Below are 10,979 nucleotides of genomic sequence, written 5' to 3'. Positions count from 1 at the left end.
TTTCTCATCCAATTTTATCTCTCCGTACGTCGAAACTGGTGTTACAAGCGATTTCTCCGGTCTTAAGATCCGACCAGCATGACGTCGTTGATGATTATGATGCGTATTGAAAGAAATAACTTCAACGTTTTAGCGAAAATTAATCAATTAAAAGAAATAACTTCGAGTCGTTGATGATTATGATGCGTATTGAACCCTAATCTCTTTGGAATCAGGTAATCATTTAAGTTTTTAGCGTGATTTGAAGGAGTAATCTTTTCATTATCATTTATAGTTTTCATTATGTATATCATGTACAGAGTAGCAATCTCTTCATTATCATTTTTGGTTTTTAGTATTAGCCCCTGTAGTAAAAATCAATAATTAGATTACTAAACACCCCTTAAAAAAATTCAATCTTCTTTAGTTGATATGGGAGTACTGAGATTCGTGGGTGACAACATGTGTTATAACCTCTTAAATCTTTAATTCAATAATTTTGAAGTCATTTTATTGATATGTTTTCCCGATCAACGTTAACTGAACTAATTACTTAAAAAAAAAATTATGATGAAAGTCTCACACAAATTGTTGAACATGAGCAAACTATTTATGTGGTAAAGGAAATGACCCATCTTATTAACTCAAACAACCATCCATTAACCAAAAACACCACCCATCTTGCCTTATCTCTAAAGAATGACTCGAGAAATTCATTCCATGCTTACCGGCCTTTTGGATTGTTTAATACATAGTTTCAAACAAATTGGGGCACAATCGAGACAGTTCATGTGAAGGAGAAGAAGAAAATTCTATGTGTCTTGCATATCAAGACCGAGCTTCGAAATTATGTTTGAGATCTGGTAGGCTTTTTTTATAATTTTTCTTTCATGTTTTTAGTACAGTAGCTCTCAACTTGTCAGAATATCTAAGTTTAATAGATGTGTAATATTTATCTGCTCATAAAGACTATCTTGTTAGTAACATAGTATAGTTGACATGTGGATGATTTTAATGTATTAGAATATTACCAAACTTCAGTGTAGTGTATTAGAACATTATCAAACTTCATATATTTTGTTTACATGCTGTTCATGTATTCTTAGCACCTTCAATTAAGTTGTATGTCGAAAAGGATAATTTTTACCTAAAAATGATACAGCCTGTACACAATATTTGACTGAAGAATGAACTAATTTGTGTGTTAGCTTTGGATAAATGATCATGTGCGCCAAATGAAGTAACATTTGCTTAAATTGATGATTGATAATCTTAGTTAATGTCATAGAATTTCCTGTTTTTGGTATGCTTTATGAGTTTTGTTTCAATTTTGAGAAAACTTTCTATCGGTGAAGCTCTTGAAGATTTTGTATATTACTATTTGTATAGATTTGGTATATATTTATCTATCTTTTAGGTTTTTTAACATGCTTGCTTATTGCTTCTAATGTTTCTTACTATAGTTTCTTTATGCAGGTACTTTTTTTATTTTATATATTTGGGCTGCAATTTCAGTTTCAAAGATTTGTATGTGGTGATACCATTAGCAATTCATGCCTGTAGATCTTTGAAAGAGATTTAACCCTTTTGGAGATATATCAAAAGGACAACACCCAAGAGGTAAATTTGTATGTATTTGGTACTTTCTGCTCTAAAACGCCGCAAGGTTGAGAAAAGGTAACGTTATCTCACACTCTAGGTTCATTTATAGATTTACAAGGAGATACATCAAGAGTTGCCCAAAGTCTAATTGTAACATATAAAATTTATCTGTTGAACCAATTGTTGCTCAACGTCTATAGGTATGTTTTTATTTACTAGCTTAATGTTTTTTCTATCCTTTTAACCTTCATAAATGTTCATTGAAAACCGAATTTTAGGTTGGAGACTAAGTTTATATATTAAAGCATTATAAACTCTGAGAACATAGCAAAATGATGGTTGAGGAGCGTGCGTCTCGATATGTCCTTGTTAAACTAGTAATAATTATGTTTAATTTTTATAACGCGCACCTTTATGCTTATACATGGTTGATTTATTTGTAGGTGGTACGTGATAATTGATGAAGATACATGTTGAGATGTTATGCGTTGCTTTTCGGTGATTTTATATTCTTGTTAAATGTTAAAACTTTATATGTTGAATTTATGAATGTTTTATGTTTAGTGATGTTTATGTTTTGAGATTACCTTATTGAATATAATTATTTTTTATTTCATATTTCTTTTGTGGAGTAATATATATATATATATATATATATATATATATATATATATATATATATATATATATATATATATATATATATATATATATATATATATATATATATATTTTAAATTGTAATGAAAAATCAAAATATAGTAGTGATGCAAATAAAATCGGATCTGAAAAACTGCTAAACCCTAAAATCACGAACCAAATACCCAAACCGGCCACGAATACCCAAACTGGGTATGAATACCCGAATCGGGCCTGAATATCCGAATTGGATATTCGAAACTCCTATGACTTCTTAGGACACTTTTTGTTGTACTAAATTAATATCTAGTTATATTAGGACCCTTTTTTGTGGTCGTAAGTAGTACATCGGTATTTTACGACCCTTTTATTGGTACTAATATATCACTCTATAAGGACCCTTTCGATGTTTATATGACTAAAACAAAGGTCTTATAATCATATATGAGTTTTAGGACCCTTTTCACTTTATACAACCGTCTTATAGGAGACGCCATTTCGGTGCGTCCTTTCAAGTGAAAGGTCCTAAAACGAGACAATTTAGGACACTTATGGGGTCTTATATAATCATATTTCTTGTAGTGACATTTATAACATTCACTACACTTTTATGTTACAAGTTTATTAATTGCGTTGTTTTTCATGGGATTCACCCTTCAATCCGGTTTTTCCCAGCCCGCACCCTGCGGAGCAAATTACTGAGTGATTCTGTACTCCACCCGACTCTTACGGTGTGAGAATTGATGGTTTGTCAAGATATATTTATTTGTCTTCTGCGACAGCACTGGATCAGCGCCACCTGACGAAGTTGGCAATTCCAGGCGAACTTCGCCGCGAATTTTCGAAGCTCTCTGCGCTTGACGCGCACAACAGCTTAGTTCAAAAATTTTACATGTGCTTTAATTCAGCATATGATGTGAAATGCCGTCAAGAACAATTTTTCAATGTTCTTAAGGATGAATAGATGAAGTATAACACCGAGAAGGTTAAAGCCGAAACAGCAAAAAGCTCAGTGTCAACCTCTCTTACGAACTCACCGCAGCAAAAACCGCAGTAGATGACTTAAAACTGCAGGTTTCTACTGCAGCTGAGAAAGAAAACAACCTCCAGGCTACGATTAATTCATTAAAAGAGGAGGTTACAAAACTTACTGTGGAGCAAGACAAGACTTTAGCTATCACATCTTCTGTGAAGCTTGAATTTAGCAAGCTTCGCCAACATTTGCCGGAATTTGCCAAAAAAGTTCTTAACTCCCATCCTGTTTCTACTCAGTTTTCAACATACGCTGCCGCACTACAAATGCGCAAAAGAGTGGAAATTTTGGATGAAATTGCTCCTTATTGCACCATACCAAACCCACTACCATCCGCAATTGAAGACCGCGTATGTTCGCTTACAGATGCTCGGGATGCATTTGCTACTGCGAGAGAAAACATAGCGGACATTCCAATCCTAAAAGTTACGGCGATAAGTCAACAGGATGATGCTACTGTCAATGACATCATTGAACTTGATTTATCAAAACCGTGATGGTATTGTAAAAGTTTAGCATGCAGCTATCTCTGCGCAATTATTAATAAAATTTTCATATTTTCACATCGATTTGCAAGTACTTTCTATTTATATAGCGCTTTCATCAATAATATTCATAACACGGACTTGTCCTTTGCAATTTCCAACTTTTATTATTGTGCAAATAATAAGTATGTACTTTTGCGAAACAATCTGTATGCGTGTATATTTATACATTATGAATCTTCTAAGTCCGCCAAAGCGATCCTTAGGCAATCAATTAGCATTGCGAAGCATCTAAGTATTGGCAAAATCAAACACTTAGGATTTTAAGTTCCTTTCGCAATAATTATGTTCTGCAAAAGTGGGCAATTTCATCACTTTGCTATTTAAACATTGCGAAATACCGCATCATTATGAAACAAAATACAAACATTTCATAAGCTTTTGGCATTTCACAAATAAACTCTTTGCATATTCTTACAAGTTTCAACTTTTGAAATTCCTACAAGCGTGACAAGACTTGTAAAAATTAAAAATAAGAACACATAGAAAGAATACCAACTCTAGGCCTTGCAAGTAATTTCGCACTTTATACATATACATTTTGGCCTTTTCGTTATTTTTTGCCGAATTACGCATAATATTGCTTTATTAAAGCGGCATGCCACGCATTAGGTAAAGTTCGCCCTTCCACATCTGCGATCTTATATGAACCTACTGCATTAATTGCCATAAGTTGATAAGGATCCTCCCAATTAGGTCCCAATATGCCAAGCTTTTCTGCTCTACTTGCATCGTTATTTCGCAGCACCCATTCGCCTATATCAAAAGATAAAGCACGCACCCTTTTATTATAATATTTGGCGATTTGCTATTTATTATTTGCTTCTCAAATAGCAGCTATTAACCTTCGCTCTTCGATGAAATTCAGATTTTCACCCAATGCATCATCGTACGCTTCTTCCTCGAAGTTAGCAACTATATGCGTTGGCACAAGAATTTCTGCGGGTATTACTACCTCAGAGCCATATACCAAACTAAAAGGTGTTTCCCCTATGCTTTTCTTAAAAGTAGTGCGATGTGCCCACAACACATTGGGTAATTCATCCACCTAACCAGTTCGTTTTTCGCATAACCTCTTTTTAATACCGCTTACAATATCGCGGTTGGTTACTTCGCATAAGCCATTAGCCTGTGGATGTGCAACTGATGTAAACTTTTGTACTATATTTAAATCAGTGCACCATGTCTTAAAAGGATCTTTTGCTATTTATGCGCCATTATCACTAACCAATTCTCGCGGAATACCAAATCTACAAACAATGCATTCCCATACAAAATTTCGCACTTGCACACCAGTGATAGTGCGAACCGCCTTAGCCTCAACCCATTTTGTAAAATAGTCAATTGCCATAATCAGAAACTTGACATTGCTAGGTCCTGCGGGAAATGGCCCTACAATGTCAATAGCCCACTTGTAAAATGGCCATGGCGAATTAACAGGAATCATATCATGCCTTGGCATCCGATTCTGCGGAGCATGCCTTTGGCAGCTTTTACAATGCTTAACAATCTTTGAAACATTGCGATACATGGATGGCCAAAAGTAACCCATCTGCATAATCTTTTCCGCAATAGTTTTATAGCCTAAATGCAGTGCACAAGAACCATTATGCAATTCATCAACTATCATTTCTGCTTCAATTGGGCCAACACACCGCATCATTGGACCGCAGTATGATTTGCGATATAAAATATCATTTTGAATGATATACATTGGTGCTCGCTCTCTTACTAAGCGAGCTTCGTGGTTATCACTTGGCAAAGTATCATTGCGGATGTATTGCAGGATTGGCTCCATCCAATTTGGTTGTTCTTCTTCAACAGATGCAACCATTAGGTCGTTATCTATTGACTTGCTTGGCAATTCCTCGACCCAAACTTGTTTTTGAAAGTGCAAAAACGTTAAGGCGGCCAACTTACTCAAAGCATCCGCCTTCTTATTTTGGCTTCTTGGCACTTGCGCGAGTTCAAAATGCTTGAACCGCACTGCCAATTCTTTCAATAACTGTAAATATTTCTGCATTGAAGAATCATGTGCTTCGAAAGAGCCATTAAACTGATTTGCTACTAATTGCGAATCTGTAAATGCCCGCAACTTAGTGATATTCATTTTTCGTGCAATATTTAAACCAGCAAGTAACGCTTCATATTCCGCTTCATTATTTGTCACATCAAAATTAAAACGTAATGCGTATGTATGCTCTTCACCACTTGGGCTTGCCAAAACCAAACCCACACCTGCACCCTCTGCACATGAAGCTCCATCGGTAAACAAATCCCAAGTTTCGTCAACTACCGGTTTTAATGCTGTTCGATCATTAATCACCTCCAACTCCCCAGATATTTCAGCGAGATAATCCACCAAAACTTGGCCCTTTACAGCGCTGCGCGGAAAGTAAGAAATTTGATAAGCACCTAACTCTACTGCCCACAACGTGAGTCTGCCAGATATTTCTGGTTTTGTTAAGACTTGCTTGACCGGCATATTAGTTAACACGTGTACTGGATGCCCTTGAAAATATCTTCTTAACCTTCGCGATGTTAATATGAGCGCATACACAAACTTCTCAATCGGCGCATAGTTTATTTCACTTCCTGCAAGAGCTTTACTGACAAAATACACATGCTTTTGTATTTTATCCCTTTCCGCAATTAAAACTGAGCCAAAAGCTTCATTTGCTACCGATATATAAAGGTAAAGAATTTCGCCATCTATTGGGGCTGTTAACGTAGGCAAAGTTTTCAACAACTTCTTCATTTCTTGAAACGCGATTTCTGCTTCGCTTGTCCAAACAAAGCTTTTTTGTTTCAAGCAACCTTTTAAAGTTTTGAAAAACGAAAATTGTCTTTCAGCGGCTATAGACAAGAAACGCGTTAATGTGGCTAACTTTCCCGTCAAACTTTGTACTTCCTTAACCATTTTTGGTGCTGTCATATTTTCAATAGCCGCAATTTTCTTTGGATTAGCTTGAATACCTTGTTCTGTAACAAGATATCCCAAAAACTTTCCTTCAGTTTTGCCAAAAATACACTTTAGCGGATTAAGCTTCATGTTTATCCTTCGCAATGTGTCAAACGTTTCGCGCATATCTTGAATAATTCGCTCGTGCGTTGTGCTTTTGATTACTAAATCATCTACATAAGCCACAAGATTACGCTCAATTTGCTTTTCGAACGCGGTGTCAATCAAACGCTGATATGTCACACCCGCATTATTTAAACCAAAAGGCATCATTATATAAGAGAATATGCCTTTGCCAGTATGAAATGCGGTTTTATCTGCGTCCTCTTGAGCCATTGAAATCTGATGATAACCTCTTGCCGCGCCCAAAAAACATTTATATGGAAAAGCATGTAAAGATTCTACTTTCAAATTAATTTCTGGAAGTGGATAGTTATCCTTAGGGCACGCTTTATTTAAATCCTTGAAATCAATACACATTCTCCATGAACCATCAGGCTTTTTTTACCAAAACTGGATTCGCAATCCATGATTGGTATTGAACTTCGCGTAAAATTCCAGCTCTCACCAATTTTGTTACCTCTTCACACAACCACTTCACGCGATCTGGGGCCATGCCTCTTCGTTTTTGCACTACAGGTTTTAAAGCCGGATTCACATTAAGTCTGTGTTCCGCAATATGACGCGGAACACCAGTCATATCACTTTCGCACCAAGCAAAAATATCCATGTATTGGACAAGTAATTGCACAATTTGTTTCCTGGTATCCGCACTAACATTGCATCCCACTTTAACGTTTTGCTCGGGATATGCAGGGTTAACCATTATCATGTTGTCCGCAGCATCAGCGGTTTCTTGTCATGCACTTTTTACATTGACAGCCGCACAGATGGGCATGATACTCATTGAACATATTGTTGCGACACCTTTATGTGTTGCAAACTTGATCATGCCATGAATTGTAGACGGGACAATTCCAAATTTACTTAAGGCAGTTCTACCTAACAACATGTTATAACGAGATGAGGTTCGCATAACATAGAAATCCAGCTGCGCTCACCGGACTAAACCATCATCATTTTCATCAATGAGCTCAACCTCTAAGGGCAAAACGCCCATAGGCAATGAAGATTCTCCCGTAAAACCGGTTAGCGAAGCCGCGGTTGGTTGTAAATTTGCCCTAATATTCTCCGGCAGTTGAACAAAACATTGCTCATAAACAATATCGACGCTACTGCCATTATCAACATGAATTTTCATGACTGTGATTCCAGGTTCCGCAATTTTGCACGATACTACTATCGGCATTTCAGAGAAATCATCGCTCTGCATTTTTGGAAAACTAATTGGCGCGAACTGCCAATTTTGATACATTCTTGCCGACTTTCGCTTTCTTCCCCTTTTTTGGGTGCTTGCTCGCACAGCGACAGCAATACCACTATCAATTCCGATATTTCTCATTATTTCAATTAATCAAGCAATTTACCGCTAATTACAAACGTATTCGCCTGTGAATCACCAAAATAACACACGATTAGAATTAAACAAGCCAATTAATCGTTTGATAGCACAAAACAAAAAAATTCAAGTTTAATCCTTAAAACGCGTCCCACAGATGGCGCCAATTGATCAATCCCTAATTAAAGTGTTACTTAATTACGCATTGAGTGCAATGAGATTAAGATGGAGGATGGGATGTTTGATGATTATTTTGGGACCCGATGATCGTCTTTCACTTTAACTATCAAGTGATCAACCACCCCGACCCGGTCTTGATTGTTAATTAACATGATTCACCTTGAAATCAATGTAAAGTTCCTTGGGCAAAATCACAAGAGAAAACTACAAAGGTTCAGGAAAATGGCAGAGAATCAACAACCTATAAATGAGAGGCCATGCTCTCTATTTATATTATTTGAAATATCCGCGATCTGCGGACTGCTTAACTATCCGCGGAAACTTAGCGGATTAAAACGTAGTATTTTATTAAAGCGAAAACATAACTGATCTACTTATTCTCAGCGGATATTCCACACCTTTTTATTATAGTTCGCGCAACTTCTGCTTTTGGCCTTTAGCCAATAAAATATACATATACAATACTATGTATATGATCAATCTTCACGCTAAATTAACTTTAATCACATTGCTTAGCTGCCGGCTTAGCTTCACCAGCCGGCGGCTTGTGTGTCTTCCAGATTAAATCAAATCATTTACATATTTATCTTGAACTTGAGCATTACGTATAAGTAACCCTAGCCAGCGGCTCAGTTGTTCCAGCCGGTGGCTTGAGTGTATTTTTCTTGGTCAACAAATTTTTGACTTAGAATTCTGGAACTTTCTGGAATTTCTTTACGAAGCCGGTGGCTTGGAGTCCTTAGCCGGCTGCTAACCTTTTAACTTTTTGTTTTTTTGCTCTTTTCTTCACTTTTTGACATGTTTTATCACACTTTCCAAAACAACACATTAAAAGCACCTTTTTACAAGAATTGTTAACAATATCCAAAAAGGTGTTAAAAACTATATTTAAATGACAGGATAATGCGTAGAAGGTATGTATAAAATATGTATAATTCGAGCGTTATCAATAGGCCAACCTCACATCATGAAAATATATCCCGTAGTCGACCTACTAGTGTCTTTACATTTCACAAAGTCTAAATCTGAGTACCCAATAACTTCAAGGTTTTTAGATCTAGTGTAGGTTAACGTGTACTCTTTCGTACATTGTAGATATCGCAGTACTTTCTTAGCATCTTTCCAATGATGTAGGCCACTATTAGATTGAAATCTTCCCAACATGCCACATATATATGCCATATCTGGTCGAGTACAAACTTGAACATACGTCAAGCTTCCTACTACGGAAGCATAAGGAATTCGCTTCATTTCCTCATGTTCAACCTCGGTTTTTGGACTTTGATGAGATTCAAAAAAATCACCCTTAACCATGGGGGCGGCCGTATGGGAGCATTGTTGCATATTGAATAGATTTAGTACACGTTCAATATATGCCTTTTGAGACAATCCTAATGTCCCATTGGCTCGACCACGTTGAATTTCAATTCCTATAACATAAGAGGCTTCACCAAGATCTTTTATGTCAACGTTTCTAAAAAGAAAATGCTTTGACTCATGCAACAAATCAATATTATTATTTGCTAAAAGGATATCATCAACGTCAAACACAAGTATAATAAAGTTTCTCCCACTCATTTTGAGGTATACACACTGATCTACCCGATTTTTGATGATGTTGTGTTTCTTCAATACTTCATCAAATATTAAGTACCACTGACGTGAAGCTTGGTTAAGCCGATAAATAGATTTCTTGAGTTTACAAACTAAATAAATGTTCATGGCCTTCCCTTTAGAAAACCTTGAGGTTGAGCCATGAACTCATCTTCATGTAAATCCCCATTAAGAAATGTCATTTTGACGTCCATTTGATGTAACTCCAAGTCAAAATGAGCTATTAAGGCCATTACTATCCTTAGGGGGTCTTTTCATAATACATGAGAAAATGTTTTCATATAATCAATGCCCTCCTTTGAGTATACCTTTTCACAACCAACAACCTTTCTATAGCTCAACATTTCCATCTTGGTCAAGTTTGATTTTGAAAACCCATTTGCATCCAACGGGTTTTGCACCCTTTGATACGTCAGCAAATTCCCAAACATCATTTTTTTCATTGAGTTCATCCGATCTTTCACATTTATCACTGAAGTTGATACTCAAGATCTGGAAAGGACATACATTGTTTGGAAAAGCAAACAAAATTTTATTGAAATATGAAATTATATACAATGTTGGACAACTAGCTGCATATGCAATCTAAACTGGAAGACATAAAGAAAGCTAAATATATAAACTCAACAAATAGGATTAACAGCAAGCTGTGAAGGTGTTGATGATCTGGAAAGCTACATATTTGAAAATTTTCTTGTTGTAAAATACTTCAACAAGTTGATGAGATGAGATTGTCGATATGGAGTATTTAGCCTATTCCTGCTTTTAATGGTGGGTTAACATCGAAGCATTTCGGATTAGATATCCATTTAAGCCATTGAAGATTTCCTTTTTTCCACCAACTAGATATCCATTCAAAACTATTGGATAGGATTTTAGTTATTAAGTAAGGTATGCTATCTCGAGCCTTTCTAAAGACAAAGTTATTAAGGTTTTTCCAAATTTTATATCCTGTAACCCTTATGA

General features: G+C 36.0%; 1 protein-coding gene across 1 annotated transcript; it reads right to left on the bottom strand.

Annotated features, from left to right (window-relative positions):
• Positions 1 to 4,366: 4,366 nt before the first annotated feature.
• Positions 4,367 to 7,096, bottom strand: LOC139901035 (uncharacterized). Its single transcript, XM_071883776.1, has 6 exons — positions 6,829 to 7,096; positions 6,391 to 6,726; positions 5,296 to 6,309; positions 5,108 to 5,190; positions 4,675 to 4,846; positions 4,367 to 4,554 (listed from the first exon to the last, which is right to left on the bottom strand). The coding sequence occupies exons 1-6, from the start codon at positions 7,094 to 7,096 to the stop codon at positions 4,367 to 4,369; spliced, it is 2,061 nt and encodes a 686-aa protein (XP_071739877.1).
• Positions 7,097 to 10,979: the final 3,883 nt, after the last annotated feature.

This window comes from Rutidosis leptorrhynchoides, chromosome 3 (assembly GCF_046630445.1).
Source record: "Rutidosis leptorrhynchoides isolate AG116_Rl617_1_P2 chromosome 3, CSIRO_AGI_Rlap_v1, whole genome shotgun sequence".
Classification (NCBI taxonomy): Eukaryota; Viridiplantae; Streptophyta; class Magnoliopsida; order Asterales; family Asteraceae; genus Rutidosis; species Rutidosis leptorrhynchoides.
Note: the sequence above shows the minus strand (reverse complement) of the source record. Positions and strands in the feature narration are given on the sequence as shown.